The sequence below is a fragment of the Kryptolebias marmoratus genome, linkage group LG2, assembly GCF_001649575.2.
Source record: "Kryptolebias marmoratus isolate JLee-2015 linkage group LG2, ASM164957v2, whole genome shotgun sequence".
NCBI classification, from domain to species: domain Eukaryota; kingdom Metazoa; phylum Chordata; class Actinopteri; order Cyprinodontiformes; family Rivulidae; genus Kryptolebias; species Kryptolebias marmoratus.
The window spans coordinates 28760671-28770996 of NC_051431.1; the positions used below are offsets into that span (position 1 = coordinate 28760671).

The following is a 10326-nucleotide window of genomic DNA, read 5'->3' on the forward strand; positions in this document are numbered from 1 at the left end:
TTTTTATTGACTGTTCAGCTGTTTTAATGTCCTTTCAGGCGTTCTTAAGGTTTTTTTCTGCTGTTTTTAAGGATTTTTTGCTGTTTTTAAGGGTTGTTAAGGTGTTTTAAGAATTGTTCAGGTGTTTTAAGGGATTGTTCTGAAGTTTTACGGGTTTGTTCTGCTGTTTTTATGGATTTTTTTCAGTTTCAGCTTCTTCAGCAGCTTTCAGTCAAATCATTCAGCAAAAAAGCATTCACACTGCATTTTCGCAGGAAATGCAATTTCTCTAGTTAGTTTATGTGACACACGGGAGTTACATTATCACCCAGTAAACAAAGCCAAATTAAGCTTACTGTTTCCGAAACTGAAGACTCACAACAGGAAACCTGCATCTACTCCGTAAAGTCTTCTTCTTCTTTTTAGATTTTTATTGGCGGCTGGCAAACAACGAATTTGGTGCATTACCGCCACCAACTGGTCTGGAGTGTGGACCAGAATGACGCTCAGAAACTAAATTCTATTAAATAATTGTTAATTTAAGATAACAAAACATTATTTGAAAAATGTTATTTCCGAATTATTTCTAAATAAATCAACTATATCAAATTTAACTTTATTTCTATTTAATCGTTGAATCAATTGTCGTCTTTTCTCCTTTTGACAAAATAACATTACATGTTCTACTGTTTCCTCCTCTCCACAATAATCACACTTACCACTGCAGTGTTTCCCTAACACAAAAAGAGTGCTGTTTTGTTATGTGGAGACGCGTTCCCCCATTAGATACGGTTCACTCTGCGTTTCCGTGCCGCTCACGATGCAAAAAGCGCGCGTGCTTGTTCATGGCTCGTGACCGCCGAGCTGTGCTCGCGCTGCAAGGGAACTACGGACACCGTGAAAGGTCAAACAACGTCGGCGAAGTTAACCCACTGTTTTGCTAGCGTGATACATAGACAGACAGACTCTGTTATGGACAATATAGACAATGTGTAGACAAAAACAATAAATACATACTTATCTATTAACAGAACTGTTTACAGGGGCAAATATTTCTCATTAAAAAAAGGAGGATGAGCCGATAATTATACAAGATGCAAGAAAATTAGGTTACCTCACTCACTCAGTCACTCAGTCACTCACTCACTCACTCACTCAATAAATAAATAAAATAACTACATCTATTGTTATGGCTGGTTTGTCTTAAAAATAAAATTGATAGTCCTTCACCCTTGATTTCCTCTTAAAGTAAAATGTGTAGGTTAAGTTCTTGTATTTCATTTTCATGTAATTCTCGGACCCGTCTCTCTCTCTCCTGCTTTCTAATATTTGCAGCATCTTAAACGACATGTTCCACTGTTCCTCTCTTTTTTGACATACCCAGACCTATTTCATGTTTCCACAGTTACATTGTTGAATTTAAACCTGTGTGGCTTATTCTTAATTGCGAAAAACTTCTTCCTTTCTGTTCCATTACTTAGGTTTCTACAACTTTATTTTGGCTTCCGTGGATAACCTTTGTATCTTTATCTTACAAGTGCTGTCATTTATTTATTTATTTTTCATTTCATTTATTATTACTGAATTACCACCATTTTACATGGTGCCACTTCCACCTCCACCCTGTCCCTGTTCTGTGCCTGTTTTACCATGAATCTGCTGATTCATTCCCCTCACCCCAACCTGACATGATACCCAGATCAAATTGATCAACTTTCCTCTTCCCACCAGGTGACAGAATAGCACAGGAGCCTCATATAATACTCTGTAAAGTCCCTGTAAAGCTCCACAAATGTAAACAGTACTGTTTTTCTGATGTTAAAAAATAAGTTTATTGAAACTACATCGCCCTCTGCTGTTTGTTTTTTTAAATTGACAACAAACAGTGTTTTGTTCTCTGTGCAAGACTTAAAGTGGGGAAAAAACTGTTTACTCAGGTTTATTAAGTACCACTGTGTAATATTGATCTGACCAAAAAAAAAAAATCATCTTTCATTTATGAAGCCTCTGTCACTCTAAATAACAAAATTAAATTTCTAAAAGTGTCTAGTTGTTTTAATTACTCAGATTTCTTATGCACAGATAACTATTTAAATTTTCAGTTCAAATACAGACAGGGGGAAAAAAATCATTTTTGTTGAAAAAACAACAACACAAAGGTGACTGAAATAATGTGAAATGGGCTAAAAAATCAACTAATGAAAATCCTGCGTTACTTTTGAATTTTGGTTCAGCAGAATTATTAAAAAAAACAAACTGGCCTTGACCAAAAAGAAGTTCCCCTTAACTTAATATTTACTACACAACCTTTGGAGCCAATCACTGCAGTCAAATGATTTCTATAACTCTCTCTGGGACCTTTGCACCTGTCCATAGGTAATTTGTCTCACTCCTCATGAACAAACTGCTCCATCTGTCTCAGCTTTGAAGGGTTCCTTCTCTAGATGTTTCAGCTCCTTCCACAGATGATAGATCAGGGCTCAGGAGGCCACTTCAGAATAGTCCAGTGTTTTATTTTGAGTCATTCTTGGGTGTTTTTGCCTCCGCCAAAGAAGTTATGTTTTTATTAGCATCTGTCTGTCCACAAGATTACTCAAAAAGCTATGAACAGATTTTGATGAAATTTTCAGGACACATCAAACATGGTGCAAGGAACAAGAGTCTCACACACTTTAGTGGTGATCCAGTGAAAGTTCAAGGTCAAAGGTCAAGGTCACAGATCAGCATGTGGTCTAACTCTGCAACTATATAACAGGAATGTCAAACTGCACAGCTGGGCACCTCATGGGTCAAGGGTGATGCCTGTTGATTTCAAGGTTCATGCTCTAGGAACCACTGTTCCATCCATAGGCTAATGGTCAGGTTGAGCAGCTACACCAAGAACTTGAAGCTGTGTCACTTCAGCTAACCCCACCATGTGGAGTTCTCTCTTATCTTAAATCAAATATGCCCAAAATACTATGACCTCCTCTGCTACAGAATTAACACAATTCAAAGCAATTTTGAGCTACCAGCCTTCCTTGTTCCCTGTCTAGGAGACTGAAGTGGCCATACCCTCTGTTACTATAATGAACTGTGCTCAGTTCAATTTCCTCATTTAAAAAGTAACCGTGGTAAGTTTAAAGATGTCAGAAAATATCAATTCACTTTGAGTGCCGAACACTGTCTGCAGCAATTAAAACCAGGAATATGACTTATAATGGTGACAATCAGCAGCAAACATTCAAACCACTCATTCTCTAGCTAGTGCCCAGGTAAATCATGTGCAACCTCATGTGAGAGAAACCAAAACACCTACGCTATCCCAACAGTTAACAAAATAAACATTCATTAAACTTCACAATGACACCTGAGGAGGCTTAGGTTAAGCCATCAGACAACAATGGGGTAAAGAGAAGCCTTACCATCGTCCCTAACTATAAAATCAGTTTATTGTTTTGAGAATCTCTTTTTAAGGAATTAAGTTTTCTTCCTGAAACCATATCAACCAAATCAACATTTTAACTAATAAATAATGAGCATGAGCTATTCATTACTGTAATTATCTGACTCTGCATTTAAATTTGAAAAAATCGAATTAGGCTACTGGGAAAAGAACATGTTAGCTTATTAGACATTAGACAATAACAATAAGTTTTATTTAAAAAAAGAAATCTAGAATGTACAATACTTGAAATGCCTTTTGTAAGGGAAGGTATTTTTTGTGTATTGAGGGGAATACTCTTCAGAATATCTTATCTAAAATTTTGTACTTTCTGCCATTCAGTCCCTTTTTATCTTTAGTAAAGAATTAAGATTCCACTTTTGAGAACATCAGGCTCCTACAGGATCACAGCTCTGTTTATAGCTTCTGGGGATAAAATCTCCTTATGAAACTAAGATTTGGTGACTAACATTTGTGATGATGTAGATTTGCTGTTTAGGCCACAACATCCTGTAAGCTTCCAGGTTTATTCCCAACATGAAGGCTCACAGCCTCAGTTCTATAAATGAATGAAAAATACGGATCCCTCTTTTCAGTTTGGCAGTAAGTTTATTTACTAGTCTTAAGACAAGATAAAATAATTAAAAATGTATTCAGTTTATCTTCATAGGTTCACCCCACAACAAAGAGTATCTCAAGGTACAACGCAGAAAATATATGGTTAACTACAAACTGCATACAGTTCAATTTACTCCAGTTTAGAATGGTGCAGTTAAAATATTCCTGTTATAAAAAGATTAAAAAACAGTGACATTGTTCATTTAACCCCTTCAGTCAGTAAACCTGTCAATTTTTAATAAAGAGTTGAATCACATGTGGCTCCAATAGGTTAATATCACAGGATATTAGGTTTAATAAAGCTCATGATGTCAGTTGGGCAAAACATGCCTGTGGAGCTATTTGAAGTATGTACAGAATAAGAAAACAATACACTTTTTCCCAGTTAAAGTGATGTTAAAGTAAGGTTGGTTTTTATTGAAAGATCAGACAATTTACAAAGCTCTACAGTCATTTTACAATGAATTTGTATAAATGGTTTAAAAAAACATGACACAACTAAACATATGCCCATACTTTACCCTGACTTTCCAAGCACATGGGAGAAACTATGAACAATGAGTGTTTTTTTTTTCATGTTTCAGAAGTATTGCAGAGACATGGCTGTGTAAATAAAGGAGAGTGGAATTAAGATTCAAGCTGTCAAAATACAAAAGAGTATTAAGTAATAAAGTAAAAAAGCTATTTTTTGAAAATTTTGAAATGTAATCTATATTTCAACCAACAGTTCTAATGTTACACACTGAAATGTTGCTCTAAATAAAAGTAGCCAGAGCACCAAAAAAGTTAATATTCTGTAATAAAATATAAACATATTTTCAGTTAAAATAATTTCTCTTTGGTTAGTCTGCAAGTGCTCAGTATTCTTGCAATGTGCTGTCAAGATGTATACAAATGTATTAAATCTACTAATTAAATGACACTTAAGGTAGCACCAAACATAGCATAGTTCTGTTTTTATAGCACTGCTAAATAAAAGGTGGACATAAAACACAAATACAATAAAGATACACAGAATAATAGACTTTCTTGTGCCTAGAACACTAAGAAGCTACAACACATTATAATATGATCAAAGCTTAAGAAAAGTTATTAAAAGTATGATTTAAAAATTGTAAGTTGTATCATGAAGCATCAGGCATGATACCCAGTTATTTCCCCTCTAATTCACACGTTCATGCGTGTGATCAAACCCTCTCTCTGTGAGCCAGACAAACAAAGACTCTAATGGCACTCAGGTAGGTGAGAAGTGAGATTATTCTGTATGTGAATTTAGCTGCATAAATGGAGCATCTCAGTTTTAATTTTGGAACTCCACACTCGCTGTTGATGAATTGAAAAAGCTCCCTGGATGGGTAGCAAAATGACTTTAATTACAGAACAAAATACTAATTACTTTATTTTATTCTGTATGGCGGTACAAAACACTATATTTTTAGGCACAGTTCCACTATGCGACCCAGAACCTTTTTCTCCTGGTAATTACACAGTCTGAACAGGGTAGATTAGGCAAGTTAAGTTAGTGACGTGTATTAATTCTTCTCAACTGCTCAAGTGTCAGATGGCAGCTATACACGGGACAATCAGAGTTATTAAAAATTCATTTCTGATGATTTGACTGCAAGTGGTCAGCTCTGACACCTCGGTTCACACTTGGTGGTAAATTGTGTTATTTTTGCCATTGGATGTCAGTTACTGTATACACACACACAGCCAGGTCACACAGTGGGCTGTCAGTGAGCAACAAACAGGACATCAGTAGGTCTGCTGAAGTTTTTGTAGAAATGACAAGAAACCGTTTTATAGCCATTTAAGTCATATTTTTGTAGTTATTTCGTGATAAGCGTGATCACCTAACACACAATATAAGAGAAATTAAGGCACAGGTGCTTCTGGTAAACACACATGGAGTATGGCAAGTTTTGTGGTAGGTCTGCAGGACTGTGATTATAATATATTTTAATTAATACTTAAAGCTTAAAGTATGTCAATTGCTTGCCACAACTAGGTGTTCAAAGAGTTATCAACACCCCTCTGTCCTGTAAGTCATATCTGGATAAATGTTGAGCCTTCAGATGAAAAAAACGAGTCTGCCAGGACTGGCTGAGAAGGGCTGCGCCAACAAACCTCAGAACTAGATTGCCCCAAGAAACCAGATGCTAATGAATATATGCTACAGTGCATCAAAGTAATGACAGATGACCTACAAGCTAAAGTCATCACTAAACATGAGTCAATGATAATAGCCTGATATTTGGTTAAGAAGGAAGTGGCAGTTTCTCTAAAATTGCTGGAAGAAAAAAGAAAGTTTGGCAAAGTGCTAACTAGTTTGAAAGCTAATAAGGCAAAGCTCTTATGATGGTAGACAATTTGAGCAAGAAATGTGAAGACTTGGAGGCACGCTCTAGGAGGAATAATATTCTACTTATGGGAACTTGTTGGGGCTTGTGGAGAAACTAGACCTGGACAGGGCCCACTTTACAGTAAGGGCGAGCCACCATGACCAATGATTATTAAGGGGATACAGTTATTATTTTAGCCTGTGCTGAAGAGGCTTTCCTTCTGCCAAGTGGCAGGAAAAGAGTGTACATTTTCCCTGATTTTACACTGACTATGGCCACATGAGGGGTGGCTTTCATCCTGGGGGAAGAAGGAGCTTCATGACTGTGCTAATGTTAAGTTCAGCCTCTGGTATCTGGTTATCTGACAACAAACATGGAACATGAGCTGTGTGCTAGGCTCATCATCTGATGATAAATGTACAAAATGACATCACTTACTGATGAATGTAGCATAAAACTTTTTATGATTTGTGGCATTTTTATCTGTTTCATAGATTAATTTCTCTTTTTGTATGGGACAGTTTATCTACATATTCCCTCCGGTTGATTTGTAGTATGTTCAAACTATGGATAACAACAGATTTTGATTTTATTTTAATGTGGGTAGAGGTAGCATGTGTCATTGTTTTGATTCTTTTGCTAGGAGAAAAGGAGGGGCTTGTATGTTAATTTTCTTCTAAGAGGAATTGAGCTGGCACCTAAACCATATTTCAAGATCTATGTTTAATGATGATCTTTTCTTCTCTTTTCTTCTTTGTTTATTTCTAGCAACAAGAGAAAGCGGGGATAGTTGGTCTATTATTATAATATGTCTATGGTCTGAACAACCTCACAGAAAAAGCTGCTGCAAATTATTTATATGCACATTTCTAATGGACTGCCATTGGGAATCATGGGAACGCAACCAGTTAGAAATATTTAGTGGTCCCCCACCACACCAAAAGTTCCAGGTAAGGGTAGTATCTCACTAGGCTGCAACTGTTGCAACTAGCTTGCAAACAGCATTTATGAAGAAGTCTTCAAAATGTCATTAATTTATTTCAAAATATACTCCAGTGTATTAGGATTTTTAAAACCTGGCTGCTCAAATGTAGCTGCAAGTCAACTGAAGATTTATCAATTTTCTTGCAATTTTGATTTGCCAAATAGTTGTGAGATGCTACATTAATTTTGAAAGTACTACTTCCCTACCAGATAGGATTTCTGGGATAAATTTCTATACCAGAAAAAAAGAATGTGTTGATCCTGGTTCCTGCAGTGGAAAAAAGGGTAAAAAAATAATTCAGAAAACTACTCTTGTTCCTGAAGTGGAAATGTGTCTTTAATCAGCTTGGCCTTTGGAAGCTGAATTTAAAGGTGTCTACAAGTCTGAAAACAATTCAGCTTTGATTTTGATATGCAAGATGTGTGTTTGGGATGCTACTGTCAATCAAGTTTAATCAAATCACAAGGATGTTGAACCCAAACAAAACCGTTAATCCATAATAAAACTGGAACAATCACATTAATCTATTAGAAATGGTTGCTCATTCTTTCTCTGTTTCTGTCAGGCTAGCTTGTGTAAAAGTTTGAGCTCAGTTTGTGTTTGGCTTTAAGGGCAAAATCAACACTGATATTTGTTTTAGTATTTCTTTTTTTAAGAAGGCAGTTTTTTGCACCATAGTCTAAAATCTCAGACAAATGACCATGTCTACTCATATTAAATCACCTTACTATTACATTATGAGATGCACAGTCACGTGGCTGGATGTATCTAAGTCTCACTGCTGATAGTTTTGTGGACCCAACAAGTCCAGATGAGGTAAAAAAAGAGTAAGTTGAAATATTTCAGAGCACCACAATGATCTTTACCATCTCTCCAACAGTTGCTTGGCAGAAGAGCAGAATGGGAATTTATGTTCATCCCATTTAGCAGCAATGAGTAAAAAAGAAACAAGGCAAACTCCCACGGCATTGAATGTTCTCTGTGCAAACTGAAGAGTCCATTGAGGAGGGTTGTAAAACTTATCTCTCAGATTTGATCTTGTAGCGTAAGACCAAGTAAGTGGCCAGTCGCAGAATGATGAAGAAAACTCCCAAGACAATGAAATCTATGTAGAGCTTTGCGTCTTCCATGTCTAATAGCTGCAGAATCTCTTCAGGTTGTTGAAACTTGCACATCTTTCCTGGACACTCCAGTTCTGAGCGGTTCATCCCATAGATCGACAGGATCACCCCTTCAAAGCTATACCTGTGTAAGGTAAGGAAAGAAAAGGTCAAATTAAACAGATGTCTTTCTTCATTTTGAGTAAAAGTTCATATTATTTAGTTGCTTTTGAAGACAATTATAAATCACAAGTAAAAATACTCTTGGTAATAGTTTGCAGTTGACCCATAACAAATTCATGAGAGTGCAAGGCCTCCAGAAACAAAATACATTGCATTTTAATTTGTGCTACAACCGCCCCAAAAAACCCGTAAAAGTCAAAAAGAGCAGTCTGGGCACTTTCCAACCTGACTGACATGACCCCAGCGGAGGTGGTACTCCACAGAGCAGGACCTTACACTGATTAGACACTGATGTAGAGATGGGTCAAACTTTTCAATTGTGTCCCAGTTAAATACCAAAAAACAAGAAAACAAAAGTCATTTATTTCTTCTTGGTGAGGCTCTGCCAATCGAATAATCTGTCCATGGAACCTACTTCTTCTTTAATTACTTAGTTATCACCAACCATCGAAGGCAAAAGCGTGTTTTATTCTTGCCTATGTCTGTGTGCGTGTCTGTGTTTGTTTGTCTTTAGTGTTAGTATAATATCTTGTCGGTTTTAATGAAACTTTCAGAAAGTAATTATTAGATGTACATCTACAACTGATTAACTTGTGGAGTTGACCCATCTCAAGTCGGCTACCACAGCTAAGCAAACTTAGAAAACACAAAAGTGCCTACAACTTGGTCCATTTTACAGTTAGTTAGCTAAAGTTTAATGTGGTAGTAGCTGTGAGTAATCCCTAACTTATACTTCACCCTCCTGAAGCTCTCAAAAGGGAGAGAGATGTTAGAGAAGCTCTTGTAAATTTGGCCACAGGAAGGTTAAAGATAGTGTTTTAAACTAAATATTGCACAATCTGCCTGTTAGTTAAATATCTCATGAACCACTAGATGTACTCAATGAAACTTTCAGAAAGTTATCATTGAGTATACATCCACAACTGATTAACTTTTGGAGTCAACCAAATTCAAGATGGATGCCACAACCAATTGACTTTAGAAAACAAAAAAAATGGCTATAACTCAGCCAGTTGTACAGATACGGAGCTTAAATCTGGTGTTGTATTAGCTGAGAGTCATTCACAGAACATCCTCTGAGTGCTACACATTATATGACATTGTTTCTAAAACTTTTGAATTAACTGTTGGTATTTTTTTTTTTTTTGGAGTTACCCTAATTCAAGATTGTTACTACAACTAACTGACATTAGCCAAAACAGAAATGGCCTGCAACAATTTTACAGATATTGAGCTGAAATTTGGTTATTAGGTGAGACTCATCCTCAAGAGCTAACACAGCTCACGAGATTGTACATGACGCATAACCTCATATAAAAGGTTTGATCAAAACAACTAAAACTCTGGCATGACAGGTGGTGGGCGATATGCTTTTATTTCCATATGTGAATGCTAGGTCTTTAATTTGTTTTGCAGTTGGGTGACTGATCAGCTATGTCACATCATGATTTTTTTTTATCAAAGAAGTTAAGCTGTCATTAAAGTAAATGTCCATGGGACCACTGTTGAAAAACTTAGTTGAACCCTGTAGATCAGGGGTGTCAAACTCCATTCCTCAGGGCTGCTCTCCTGCATGTTTTAGATGCAGGGACGTGCGGTCAGGGGAGGCAGGTGAGGCAGAGCCTCACCTGTCATCATGACAAGAAAAAAAAAAATCATAACATAAAATGATTATTAATATTTGTCCACTGATCT

The 10326-nt window shown here is 36.5% G+C and overlaps 2 protein-coding genes across 6 annotated transcripts in view; both read right to left on the reverse strand.

Annotated features, from left to right (window-relative positions):
- The window catches only part of lyrm9 (LYR motif containing 9), a 9487-nt gene extending 8635 nt beyond the window's left edge, over nucleotides 1-852 (reverse strand). The window contains exon 1 of one of the 4 annotated variants that reach the window (XM_017439834.3): nucleotides 699-852. Coding sequence is in view for 2 of the 4 variants with exons in the window: in XM_017439832.2 (XP_017295321.1) it covers nucleotides 336-374 (39 nt within the window). In the remaining 2 variants the exon portion in view is untranslated. Of the gene's footprint in view, nucleotides 1-335; nucleotides 436-698 lie in introns of those variants that run through there. The other 3 variants (XM_017439835.3, XM_017439832.2, XM_017439833.2) reach the window with 3 other exon arrangements.
- Nucleotides 853-7791: 6939 nt separating this feature from the next.
- The window catches only part of LOC108250113 (ATP-binding cassette sub-family G member 4-like), a 30156-nt gene continuing 27621 nt past the window's right edge, over nucleotides 7792-10326 (reverse strand). For both annotated transcript variants that reach the window (XM_017439837.2, XM_037973372.1), the window contains one exon: nucleotides 7792-8593. In XM_017439837.2, coding sequence (XP_017295326.1) covers nucleotides 8368-8593 — 226 coding nt within the window. In that variant the 3' untranslated portion in view covers nucleotides 7792-8367. The remainder of the gene's footprint in view (nucleotides 8594-10326) is intronic.